Source organism: Onychomys torridus, chromosome 3 (genome assembly GCF_903995425.1).
Source record: "Onychomys torridus chromosome 3, mOncTor1.1, whole genome shotgun sequence".
NCBI classification, from domain to species: Eukaryota; Metazoa; Chordata; class Mammalia; order Rodentia; family Cricetidae; genus Onychomys; species Onychomys torridus.
In genome coordinates this window covers 11,548,012-11,560,212 of record NC_050445.1, presented here as the reverse complement: position 1 = coordinate 11,560,212, position 12,201 = coordinate 11,548,012, and the positions used below count along the sequence as shown (strand labels likewise).

At 50.1% G+C, this 12,201-nt stretch overlaps 1 protein-coding gene across 1 annotated transcript; it reads left to right on the top strand.

Annotated features, from left to right (window-relative positions):
- Positions 1 to 4,925: 4,925 nt before the first annotated feature.
- On the top strand, positions 4,926 to 10,645 carry Tril (TLR4 interactor with leucine rich repeats). The gene has a single exon (XM_036181189.1). The coding sequence runs from the start codon at positions 5,942 to 5,944 to the stop codon at positions 8,372 to 8,374; it is 2,433 nt and encodes an 810-aa protein (XP_036037082.1). The 5' UTR covers positions 4,926 to 5,941; the 3' UTR covers positions 8,375 to 10,645.
- Positions 10,646 to 12,201: the final 1,556 nt, after the last annotated feature.

Sequence of the window (12,201 nt, the reverse complement as noted above, 5' to 3'; positions counted from 1 at the left end):
CTCAACTCATCCCTGGTCTTCAGTAAGTCCTTACTATTATTATTGTTACAGGTTGAGCAGCCCTAATCTTAAAATGTCCTAAGTGGGGCTGGAGAGACAGCTCAGTAATTAAGAGCACTTACTGCTATTGCAGAGGACCCAAGATCAGTTCCCAGCACCCACATGGAAGCTCATAACCATCCAGAACTCCAGGAAATATTACACTCTCTTCTGGCTTCCACAGCACATACATACTTGCAAGCAAAACACTCACACACATAAAATCAAAATAAATACTTATTTAGAAAAAAAAAAAACCTCTATGTGTTCAAAAGTCATGTTGATGTTCAAAGAGTTTTGATTTAGAGTATTTCAAAGTTTGCACTTAAGAATGCTCAACTGGAAAAGTCATCTATGCCAATATCCATACAGACACACGTTCACACATGCACGCTCTCTCTCTCAAATCTGAAACACGTGTGGTCTCAAAGCACTTTAAACGACTGATATGCAGTCTTTGTGAGCAGCACATCAGCCATAATAAGGAAGTGAGTTAGAGTATTGTCTCTTCTCAACCTGGGGTGCGCATTTTAAAAATCATCTATTGGGCTTGTAAACATACATTGTGACTTTGTCACCCAGACGTTCTGGTCTTCAGCCAGATACCTGCACTGTTGTGATGTCCCAAAGGGGAAAATGGCACATTGGCAGATGTTCTATAAACCAGTGGCTCCCTTATTCACATTCCAGACCACCCCTCCAGGACAAGAAATTTGTTTTCCAGACTGGGGAATGAGAGGAAGCTCATTCAGGGGGTGAAAGCCAACTTTGGGGAGGGTCATTTGATAACATGGTAAGGGACCACAGGGAACTCTCTGGTTTCCTACTGTGTGTCTGTGTCAGAGGCCACAATGTCTATCTGGGGTTGGCTCACACATGGTGAGGAAACAGTGTCCGGCTCTGCTGGCTGCCCTGGGTAAAATCCAGGGCACTGCTCCAGCAGGCTTGGCTAGCCCCATGTCCTGATCTCCCCACCCCCAACCCCAAACCCTTGCCAGAGGAGCCTTGGTCAGACTGCTCTCCTTAACCCATCCTGGACCCTAGCTGTGTCTCAACCAACTCAGCCCAGCTCCGGGAGCTGCTGAAGACACAGCCTGGCCTCCTTCATACCTTTATATGGAAAGTTCAGTAGGGACCACAGGTTCCTAGGGAAAACACCTGTGTATATCCTTGGCAAACCTAAAAAGATTCCATGCTGGAGCAAGAGCATCTGAGGATCCTTGTAGCACACACATGTGCCACGGGACCAGCCCCAACTCGTCTGCCTGTGTCCTCTACTTGAGATTTTTGGGTGCCAGCTTTCAAGGTGCATACAGCACAGGTCCCCTGCTGAGTAGAATTCCTTCCAGGATTTCCCGTTGTGACTTGTCAATCAAACATAATTGATATTTGACTCTTCCAGAACCTGATCAAGCTGGAATCCATCCACTAACAAAACGTTTATAGTTAAGAGACTATTATTTGAATGGAGACAGCTATGCTTTTGCCTTTTCTAAAGACGATTTTCCTTGAAAATTGGGCCTAGCTACATTAGACTAAGGAAAATTTACACTCTCTAAAAAGTGCTTTCCTTTAAATTCCTCTAACTTCCTTGTTCTTTCTCAATCAAACATGTACCTTCTTCCCATTCCCTAAGTGCTACATGGGATCAGGCCTCACTGACATCCCAAGAGTCTAGAATTAGTGATCAAGGAGGCCCCAGGCACCCAGCTCCCCTCTGCAGCTCTCATCCCCTGTGTTTCCAGAGTTTTCTTGGGTGTATCCCATTGGAAAATACCAGCCCTGTCTCAAGATTCCTTTCATACATCTGTCTCTTTGGCTTCCCTTGACTATCTAGATTATATACCATGTAGCCGGACAAGCTTGACAGAGGAACAAAAACGTTACCAAAAAGAAAAAGACAGGGAAATCCTATGTCCCAGGAGCCCTGAGCAGGAATGCCCCGGCTATGGAAGGTACATCCCTGTGGAGACCTGAAATTCTGCCCTTAGTGGGAGGGGCACCATCAGAAGACAGCTGAGACATGACCCTCAAAGGCATAGGATGTAGAGATGGAGCCCATTGATGCTGATTGTACAGTTTTATCAATGCCCAGGTGTGTGTTGCACAAGGGAATATTCTGGTCCAAAGTTTGAGCCACACTTGCCAACCATATCACCAAAACCAAGGTCCTAGAAGAAGATAGCCAGGTAGACATTGTCTAATTGATTTATTTAGGCAGATTTCTTTTGCTACAAAGTGTAACGTGATATCTACTGTCTGGTAAAATCTTTCCAAGAGATGAAAGGAGCAACTGTTCCTATACATCCTGTGAGGTAGTGTTGTATGGTGCTGCCGAAGAATCAGCCAGTACACCTCGCCCCTAGGATGCAGGCAGAGTTGAAGCTTCCTGAATTCCTGCACTGTGTGTCTTTTCAGGCTTCCCCTCCAACATCAGCAGCTCACCTCCATGGAGGTAATACTCTCAGCTCTGAAGCCCAGCACAGGCTTCCTGGAGCATCCCGAGGCTCTTTGCTGGAGTCACCACATCTCCACCTCTCAGTTCTCATCACTTGGTACAATCAAGGCTGCTCGATCAGCAGCCTCCCCACCACCTGTTGCTTGAAAAGCATGCAGCCTTAGGTCAACTTTACCCATGAACAATATTTAAATAGTTCAGAGTAATTCAGCAGCCTCCCCATCACCCTATGGTCTAGCCCTGCATCTTATCAGTTCTCATTCCCTTCCAGACAGTGAGTTCTCATGGCCGCTTTTCCACAGTGTGCCAATAGTATCCAGTTCTCCCAGCAAATGCAGTTTGGGAGTTGTTACAGCTCTTTGCTATGGGAGTGAGTGTAGTGGTTGTGGTGACTGGGATCCAAATTCAAATAAAATATCACTATAATTCCCGAAAGAGAAAGGTTATCAGAAAATAAACTAAACACATGAGCATATTGTATTATAGAAATAACATCAATTTACTCTGAGTTATTTAAACTTGTAAAGTTGACCTTAGATCACGTGCCTTTCAAGAAGGACCCCCTCCCTTTTTTAAAGAAGGAATCTGAATGCTATGTATGTGCTTTCCCCTTCTCTGTAGATCTCTTCCTTCCTAAAACCGGATTGAAGAGGCAAGCAACACCTACCATCAGAAACTGTGCCTACTAACTTGAAATATGCTACATTATATCCATTTTGTTAAATACATGGAGCAGATGGGTTGTTTCAATGAAATGGAATGGGATAGAAGAGCAATTGTCTTTTGACACAAAGCTCTGGGTGATGCCATTTCATTGGCAATCCAGATGACTGGTGGAGATGCTTGATACTGGGTGTGCTTGGGTTCATGCATGTGTGAGTATGAGTATGCATGTGCCTATGCATGTGCATGTGTACATGTGTGTGTGTGTGTGTGTGTGTGTGTGTGTGTGTGTGTGTGCTATCTTCAGATATTGGATAACTCTGTCAGTCTTACTTAGAGGTATCTGTAAAGGAGGTTAGGTTAGGTGATCTATCCGTATACTCCATGGCTATACAGAGAAACCCTTACCATTGTTTATCCTGGCTCTGAGATTTTTTTCTGCAGAAGGTCCAGAGAAGAAATGGGCTTATGCAAAGCATTGGGATTTGGTTTCTGCCATCCCTCATTCCACACCAGACATCTCTCAGCTTCTAACCTGTTCCCTGCTTGGATGCTGTGGGAGGTAGGAACTTTGAAGCCGCTCCATCCCAGGCATCTCTGGGAGTAGTTCAACCTAAAAGTCAGCAGCATTTGGGTTCTGTTTCCTCTCAAAACTCCATATGATCCCTGTTCTGGTGAGGACAGTGTCTTTGGCCAAGGTCAGCAGAACTAGCAAGGTATATAACACTGTACAAGCATAGGCTCTCCTGCTTCCAGCAGCGACCCTCACCGGAGGAGTCGGTAGTTTAAGGGGTTTTGGGGTTGTCACAATTGCTGAAAAATAAACTTCATAGGTAATTTTAGCAAAACAGACACTTGTGTCCCAAGTTTGTCTTTTATTTGAAACTCAAAGCAAACCACAGTAAACTGGATGTAGTTCACTAGTGTCTTACCTTTTTTCTCCCACACCCATCTCCCTGCAAAGTCAGGGTCATTACATAACCATGAAGTCTTCACTTACCACCTTACCAGGTTCAGCACTCTGTCTCCATCACTCCTCTTGGTAAACTACTCAACAAAACAATGCAATGCTGGAGTTACTAACATCAATGGAATCTTTGCAGATTTCTCTTCTCACTGGCTCATCTTCTTTATTTGACCTGTCGATGCACCTCTCTTCCCATGGGATGGTCAGCCTCAAGAACTGAGGCTGTGTACTCTCATTTTCCACACTGTGAGCACAGAGTAAACCAAAAAAATTTACAGTTTCTGCACACCTTGGGGGAAGGGTTATTTTCAAAAAGTTAATTTGCATAGACAAATAGCAAGCGACAGCAGCTATCTCTTGCTTATTTTTATTCTTCAGGGACTGCCCCTAAGGGAACTGTCAATGAAATGGTCCCCTATTCTGTATTGTTAATAAATGTTAATATTTTTCCCCAACTGATCAGGGCCTGAGCCCAATGGAGCCTGAAAACTCCCAAGACTGCTGCAAGCTTAGGCACAAAGCAGGAGAGCCCTTCAGGAAGCAATTTCCCAGGGAGCTGTGCAGGTTATTGTCTACGGGCACACGTTCAGGGCCTACTTCAAGGGCTTTAAGACTGCAGGAGAATTAATAGGGCTGAATGGCCAAATCTGGCCCTGACACAATCACTGTAGCGTCCCACTTTGGAACGTTCTTCAAGGTCTTTCCCAGAGCGGAATCCAGCGGACATTCAGTTTAGAAACCTAAAAGGGGCGGTCCCTCTCCTTTGACTCTAGCAAAAGGACACCAGAAAACCAAACACTTTCAAAGGACTGAGCTTGGCGTCTACTGACAACAGTCCACCGACGGCCTTCTGCAGGCAACCTTAGGTTGCCCCAGACTTGGAGCAGAATGCTGTGGGAGTCAGTGCTGCCTCAACCTCCCGCAGGTTAAATGGGTAAGACGAGGCGTGCTCGCTCTGCTCCGAAGCCGCTGGCGAACTGGCCTAAAATAAAAAGGTCTGTGTCTGCAATCCCCCTTTGCTCGCCCGGTAATCCACCCCCGCCCCCAGCCCGCGCGCCGACCCGTACAGCTGTTTTTAATCCCCACTTTTCTCACTTGGCGTCCGGGCTGGGGCTGACCAGACGCAGAGCCACTTAGTGTTTCCTCCTCCCCCTGCCGGGGTCTGTCCTGCCTCCGCCGTCTCCTCTTTCTCCGCCTGCATCCCCCGGGGGGCAGAGTGTGGGAAGAACGAATTTCCGCCGGGTTTGCTCGCTCCTCGCCGACATGGGTCCCTTCCGGACGCAGCCTGCACGGCCTCCAGGCTGCCCACTCCGGCTGCGCTCCGAGTCCCCCCGGGCCGCCAGCGAGCAGGCGCCGGAGACGCAGGCCTAGCGGCCGGTGCTGCGCAGCCAAGCCGCACCCCAGCAGCTCTTGGAAGGGATCCCGCCTGCAGAGGGGGAATCCGCTTGGCGGGGAGAATCCGCGCCAGGGAATCCAGCTCTCCGGACTCCAGCGCAAACAAAAAAGCACCAACTCTTGCTCGTTTCTCCCGCCTCCGACTCCCAGCCGAAGAAACAGTTTTCTGCAGAAATGCAACAAGTAGCACCCGGGGCTCGTCGAGCGCCCAGCGCCTCCTGATTTGGCTGCGCGAAGCCCGCCTGCAGAGACTCAGGCCAGCCACCCGGACAAAGGGCGGAGGAAGGGCTGGACCGAGCAACAGAGAAATCCGAAAGAGGCCTTTTAGCGACTCTGGCCCGGCCGAGGGGAATGCAGAGGAGACACAGAGCCGGCCGGCCCAGAGGACTATCCGGCCGCAGAGCGCTGGACGAGCGGAGATGGAGGGTGTCGGCGCCGTGCGCTTCTGGCTCATGGTGTGTGGCTGCCTGGCGTTCCCGCCGCGGGCAGAGTCTGTGTGCCCCGAGCGCTGCGACTGCCAGCACCCCCAGCACCTCCTGTGCACCAACAGGGGGCTCCGCGCGGTGCCCAAGACCAGCTCGCTGCCTAGTCCTCAGGACGTGCTCACCTATAGCTTAGGCGGCAACTTCATCACCAACATCACCGCCTTCGACTTCCACCGCCTGGGGCAGCTCAGACGGCTGGACCTGCAGTACAACCAGATCCGCTCTCTCCACCCCAAGACCTTCGAGAAGCTCTCGCGCCTGGAGGAGCTGTACCTGGGGAACAACCTCTTGCAGGCGTTCGCTCCTGGCACGTTGGCTCCGCTGCGCAAGTTGCGCATCCTTTACGCCAACGGTAACGAGATTGGCCGCCTTAGCCGCGGCTCCTTCGAGGGCCTGGAGAGTCTAGTCAAGCTACGGCTGGACGGGAACTCGCTGGGGGCACTACCGGATGCAGTCTTCGCTCCCCTGGGCAACCTGCTCTACTTACACCTGGAGTCTAACCGGATCCGCTTTTTGGGCAAAAATGCCTTCACCCAGCTGGGCAAGCTTCGATTCCTCAACCTCTCTGCCAACGAGCTGCAGCCCTCCCTGCGCCATGCAGCCACCTTCGTCCCCCTGCGCTCCCTCTCCACTCTCATCCTCTCCTCCAACAGCCTGCAGCACCTCGGCCCTCGCGTCTTCCAGCACCTGCCACGCCTGGGCCTGCTCTCCCTAAGTGGTAACCAGCTCACACAGCTCGCGCCAGAGGCCTTTTGGGGCCTGGAGGCCCTGCGCGAGCTGCACCTGGAAGGCAACCGGCTGAGCCAGCTTCCCCTGGCACTGCTGGAGCCTCTGCACAGCTTGGAGGCCTTAGATCTGAGCGGCAATGAGCTGTCTGCTCTGCACCCCGCCACCTTTGGCCACCAGGGCCGGCTACGTGAGCTCAGCCTGCGTGACAACGCGCTCAGAGCCCTTTCTGGAGACATCTTCGCCGCCAGCCCGGCTCTCTACCGCCTGGATCTAGATGGCAACGGTTGGACCTGCGACTGCCGGTTGCGGGGTCTGAAGCGCTGGATGGGCGACTGGCATTCTCAGGGCCGACTTCTTACCGTCTTCGTACAGTGCCGCCACCCCCCGGCCCTGCGGGGCAAGTACCTGGATTACCTGGACGACCAACTGCTGCAGAATGGGTCTTGCGTGGATCCCTCACCTTCCCCTACAGCAGGCAGTAGGCAGTGGCCTCTATCCACAGCCACAGGGGAGAGGCTGACGCCCCCTACAGGGGGTCTCGCGCAGGAGCTGCCACCGCAACCCCAGCCCCAGCAGAGGGGGAGACTTCTACCAGGAGTGGCCTGGGGCGGGGCTGCCAAGGAGCTCATAGGCAACCGAAGCTCACTAAGATTGGGCCGGCGGGGTCCAGGCCTGCAGCATCAGGGTCCCTCTACCGCTGCTGCTTCGGGTCCTGTCCCACAGTCTCTGGACCTGCAGGAGAAGTCCGAGCGAGGAGGCCCCACCAGTGCCAATCTTGCCCAGGCAGAGCCCACCCCGACGGCTGAGCCCGCCTCTGGGACACCATCTGCCAGAGACAGCTGGCAGCGCGCAGCAAAACAGCGCCTAGCCTCGGAGCCGCAAGAGCGAGAAGTCCTGTCTGACGGTGGGGTCGCCTTGCCCCCGCTGGTATCTGACCCCTGTGACTTCAACAAATTTATTCTGTGCAACCTGACAGTGGAGGCGGTGAGCGCCAACAGCGCCTCGGTGCGCTGGGCGGTTCGCGAGCACCGCAGTCCCAGGCCGCAGGGCGGCGCGCGCTTCCGCCTGCTCTTCGACCGCTTTGGCCAGCAGCCCAAGTTCCAGCGCTTCGTCTACCTGCCCGAGCGCAGCGACTCGGCCACACTGCACGAGCTGCGCGGAGACACTCCTTACCTAGTGTGCGTGGAGGGCGTGCTCGGGGGCAGAGTTTGCCCCGTGGCCCCCAGGGACCACTGTGCAGGACTGGTAACCCTGCCCGAGGCACGAGGTCGAGGCGGCGTCGACTACCAGCTCCTGACCTTGGTCTTGCTGGCTGTCAACGCACTGCTGGTGCTCCTGGCTCTGGCGGCCTGGGGATCGCGGTGGCTGCGGAGGAAGCTACGTGCCAGGCGGAAGGGAGGGGGCCCGGTCCACGTTCGCCACATGTACTCCACCCGACGGCCACTGCGCTCCATGGGCACTGGTGTGTCCGCGGACTTCTCGGGCTTCCAGTCGCACCGGCCCCGCACCACCGTGTGTGCGCTCAGCGAGGCGGACCTCATTGAGTTTCCCTGTGACCGCTTCATGGACAGCACGGGAGGTGGGGCTGGGGGCAGCTTGAGGCGAGAGGACCACCTCTTGCAAAGATTTGCTGACTAAGTTTAGTGCCTCGGTGTGGAAACCATCTCACTGGCCTTGAGGAGCCTCTGTGGCTCCATGCCATCTCAGAGGAAGACCTTGTTTCACTACACCTCTTCTTTCTCTTTTTTGTACATTTGCTGAAGCCAAGTGGTACTGAAAGTGAATCTGGACGCCACCCTTCACGTCCCAGTACTCACAAAGCAAATGGATGGGTCTTGGTTGTCAAACCCAAGAGCAGGGACCAATGGATGGTGGGGTAAAGGTGGGAAGCCTTGACACACCTAGGGCATGGTTCCTGTGGCAGGGCACGACTCCTGTGGCATTGCAGCGCAGTAGCCTGGCCAACCTTGAGCTGGAAAGGGTGCTTTATGCTCGCACCATGACCAGAGGACTCCGGTTTGTACTTTGGTTTGCTCTATGGCAGGGTTCTGTTCCCAGTTAAGGAAACCCCTTACCACCATCACAAAGGGGGGTCCGGCAACTGACCCCACCAATCTGGCGGTCTCTGCCAGGATGGGCAGGGTAAATAAATAGGTGCCACACTCATCCACGAAGCCTTTTCTGTTGGCTGGTAGCGCTCCCTGGAAGCCTTAAGGTTTAAACAATGAGATGCTACCTTTTCCAACAAGATGAGGAACATTTAATAAACTGACCAATAAATTCAACGACTCTTGGTTGGACAGGATCCGTTCTACTGTTTATCCTGTGCAGGATGTGACCTTTTGCTGACCTTTGGTTAACTGAGATTGTTCTCAAGAGAAAGCTGCATGTGATACTTCTCCACCAGGCTTGCTCCTGTGGTTTTAATTTTATTTTTAAAGTCTATATATGGAAAAAGTGAGTGCCAGATTTGATTAAAATAATGCAATATGTAGGAAACCGATGACCCCCTAGGGCACGCCAGCCTTCCAGATCACTTACCACATTCTGATAGCATGTCTAGATGGGTACAAATGTGACCTACTTCTCATTACATTTCATCAATGTTCCGCCCTTCTTGACAGCACCTATTTCTGAGTTGCACGGGTAGGCAATAAGCATAAGGTAATTGTCAGGCTCGGGGCTGGGTTCCATGGTGGCCTTTGTTTGTGAAGCTCCGAGTCCATCCCAGTACCACAAAACAGAGCAATGGGGGATGGTCTGTTAGTAGTGTAATCTCTGACCACATTATAGTAGAAGATAAGAAGGACTTGTGGGAAACAAATGTGAAAACAAAACACAGTCGTGAGTATCTGCTTCTACTAAACCGAGAAGATCATGAGTACTTAACTCTCACTGTGAAATAATTACATATTTTACAAATTAATTCCTTCAGTAGCCAGTGTTTTACTGTGTTATTAAATCTCACCTTTTAGTAGTGGTTGCAACATTTCTTTTCGTTGTTATTTTTTTAAATTTAGAATTAGTCTCCTGTATTTGTTTAGTTGTGCTTTTAGCTATTTGGCATACTTTTCTTCCCTAATATTTATGAAGTCTGTGTTTGTATTAAATGTAGTGGTAGGGTTCACATTAATAATTCATGTGTGGTCCAAGTGCACTCACTAAGAGGGTGTACACTGTGCTTACAGTCACCGTGGTTACGGATTTACTAGCAGTGGGTAATATGCAGGTCAGCCAGTTCAAGGTGCTATGGCTAACAGTGACTCTTCTGTTTCAGGCCTTGGGCCCCTGAGGGTCCCAATGACTCAGGGAATCCATCACAGTCCAGGGCCCTTCAACCCAATCACTCTGTTTGACCTACAAGAGCCGGGCCTGCCTTGTCCCAGCAGCTGAGGACCCAGGGTCTAAATGAGCTGGTCTTTGTTTATGTCCGGATGAGTAAATGTCCAGACCACTTAAGCCACAGCTGCTTTGCTGGCAGTCTTCTCTGCAGGGCCCAAACTTAATAAACCCCAGGAAATAGACTGTCATCCTGTGTTTGCTGCCAGGCCTTGTTTGAGATTCCGAGCGTATGGTACGTGGGAGGTGGGAGGTGGAGCTGTTCCCTTTTATTTTCAACCTGTAGGCTCTCTGGTACCTTCGGTAAAACTCACAATTTGTCATGCACAGCACAGTTGCATCTCTTAGCTGTTTCTTTTACACTGTGTAAAACCAGGGCCCATTGAAAGTCTGGAAAAAAAACCCACTGATTGTATCTACCACCTGCCTTTTTCAGCTGTAGAATATCACCCAAAATGGTTAAGACTTGGACTTAAAGCAGTTTCACTGAAAAGTCTTTCAGTGAGAAATGAATAAATGTTATACATTGTTCTGTTCAATTATGTCAATAAACCCACATACTAATAGAGATGTCTTGTTGGAACTTCCGAATGTTTTGATGCATGTTTACAATGACAGGAGGAGTTTTTCAACAGCAGTCTCTACTCGTATAAATGAACCATAAGCTTGATGTCTACGAGGCTTTTTTTTTTTTTTATTTTCCTTTTCATAGAGAGTATGGACTTGGTCTCAAAAGAAACGATTGTGTGAGTTCATATGTAAAGAGACATGAATGTTGCTCTAAACCCAAATGGCCAGCCCACAGTGAAATGTCGCCAAATGTCAGTGACAGCAAGGTGGCTAGGTCCTAGCAGGTGTTTCCTGATAGCCACACACACCCTCTGGATTTCATGAACACAGATTATAGGGACTTTTTCTTTCTTTTTTTTCCCCATTTACAGATCTTGTGAAAATATGAAATTCCTGAAGATAAAGAATAATCTTTGTATGCATTAGCAGTGTTCAGTTCTGAAGCCACACTTAGGCGTCACACAATAAGTAACTGCTTTCTGCAGGTGCTAAGTATGGTCAGGGCGGCTTCACTCATTTGCCACACACCTGATTTTCACCAACGGTGACAACACTGGGCTGCTCCTATCTTTTAAACAGATGTAAAAGCAGACATTGGATTGTTCACAGTTAATCATTCCTGCTTCTCTTTTAAGAGTTGGAGATAAATGCAATCTAGTGTTTGAGTGCCAGAGATTTCTTCAAAACTCCAGACTGTGACCCAGGAAGAAGACCTGCACCATCCTAAGAGAATTAGTGTGTGAAAATGTCCATGGCAAGGACTGGTGAGGAAGCCTCCTGGCCACCAGAAGGCCACCACTGTCTCTTGCCCCCATTCTGTCTGGGTTCCCACTCCTGCATCAGTTGAGATGAGCATCCTGAGAGCAGACTGCACAGTGGCACTGGGACACCAGCCACACTTAGGCGGACACGTGCTCAGGATTAAGTTATCATCAGTAGCTGGATCCTCCTGCGGGAAACAACAAGTTGCATGACGTTTTTTAGAATTCCAGGGCCTAGGCATTTCTGCTTAAACACAATCAGAACGTCAGATGATCAGATTAAAGTTATCTATTCCTGCCCCTGCCCCCTTGCCCCGTTACCTGAGACTTTTCTACAGTTTGGGCTAGAATAATAGTAATTGCAATACTTTTTCATAATGAAAAAAGGAGTGAGTTTAATAGTCCAGAAATGTTTTGTGTTTATAAAGTTCTTGACGTAATTTGCCTCATCCTTTAGATTAAAATGTAGGGTACTGAGGCAGCTGGGTTTTACAGAGGCTCCCTTTATAGTCCCCTCCTCCACAGCCTACCCAGGATCCTTTTTCCTCTCAGCTTGCATAAATGTAGACTTTTCATGCTTTCCTTCTGACTGTTTTTAAGCCACTTCATCCTTCTTAAATGGTGGGGCAAATAATACTCATTTCATGTTGTACAAGAAAACTGAGCTATTTGGAGATTCCATTTAAGCATTAATGGATTAATTACTGAAATAATTGTGAGAGACTAATTAGAAAAGCCCTCCTCTGGTTGCTTTACCTTGAGAGAATTCCAGCCCAGGATAGTGTGAGTTGTCCT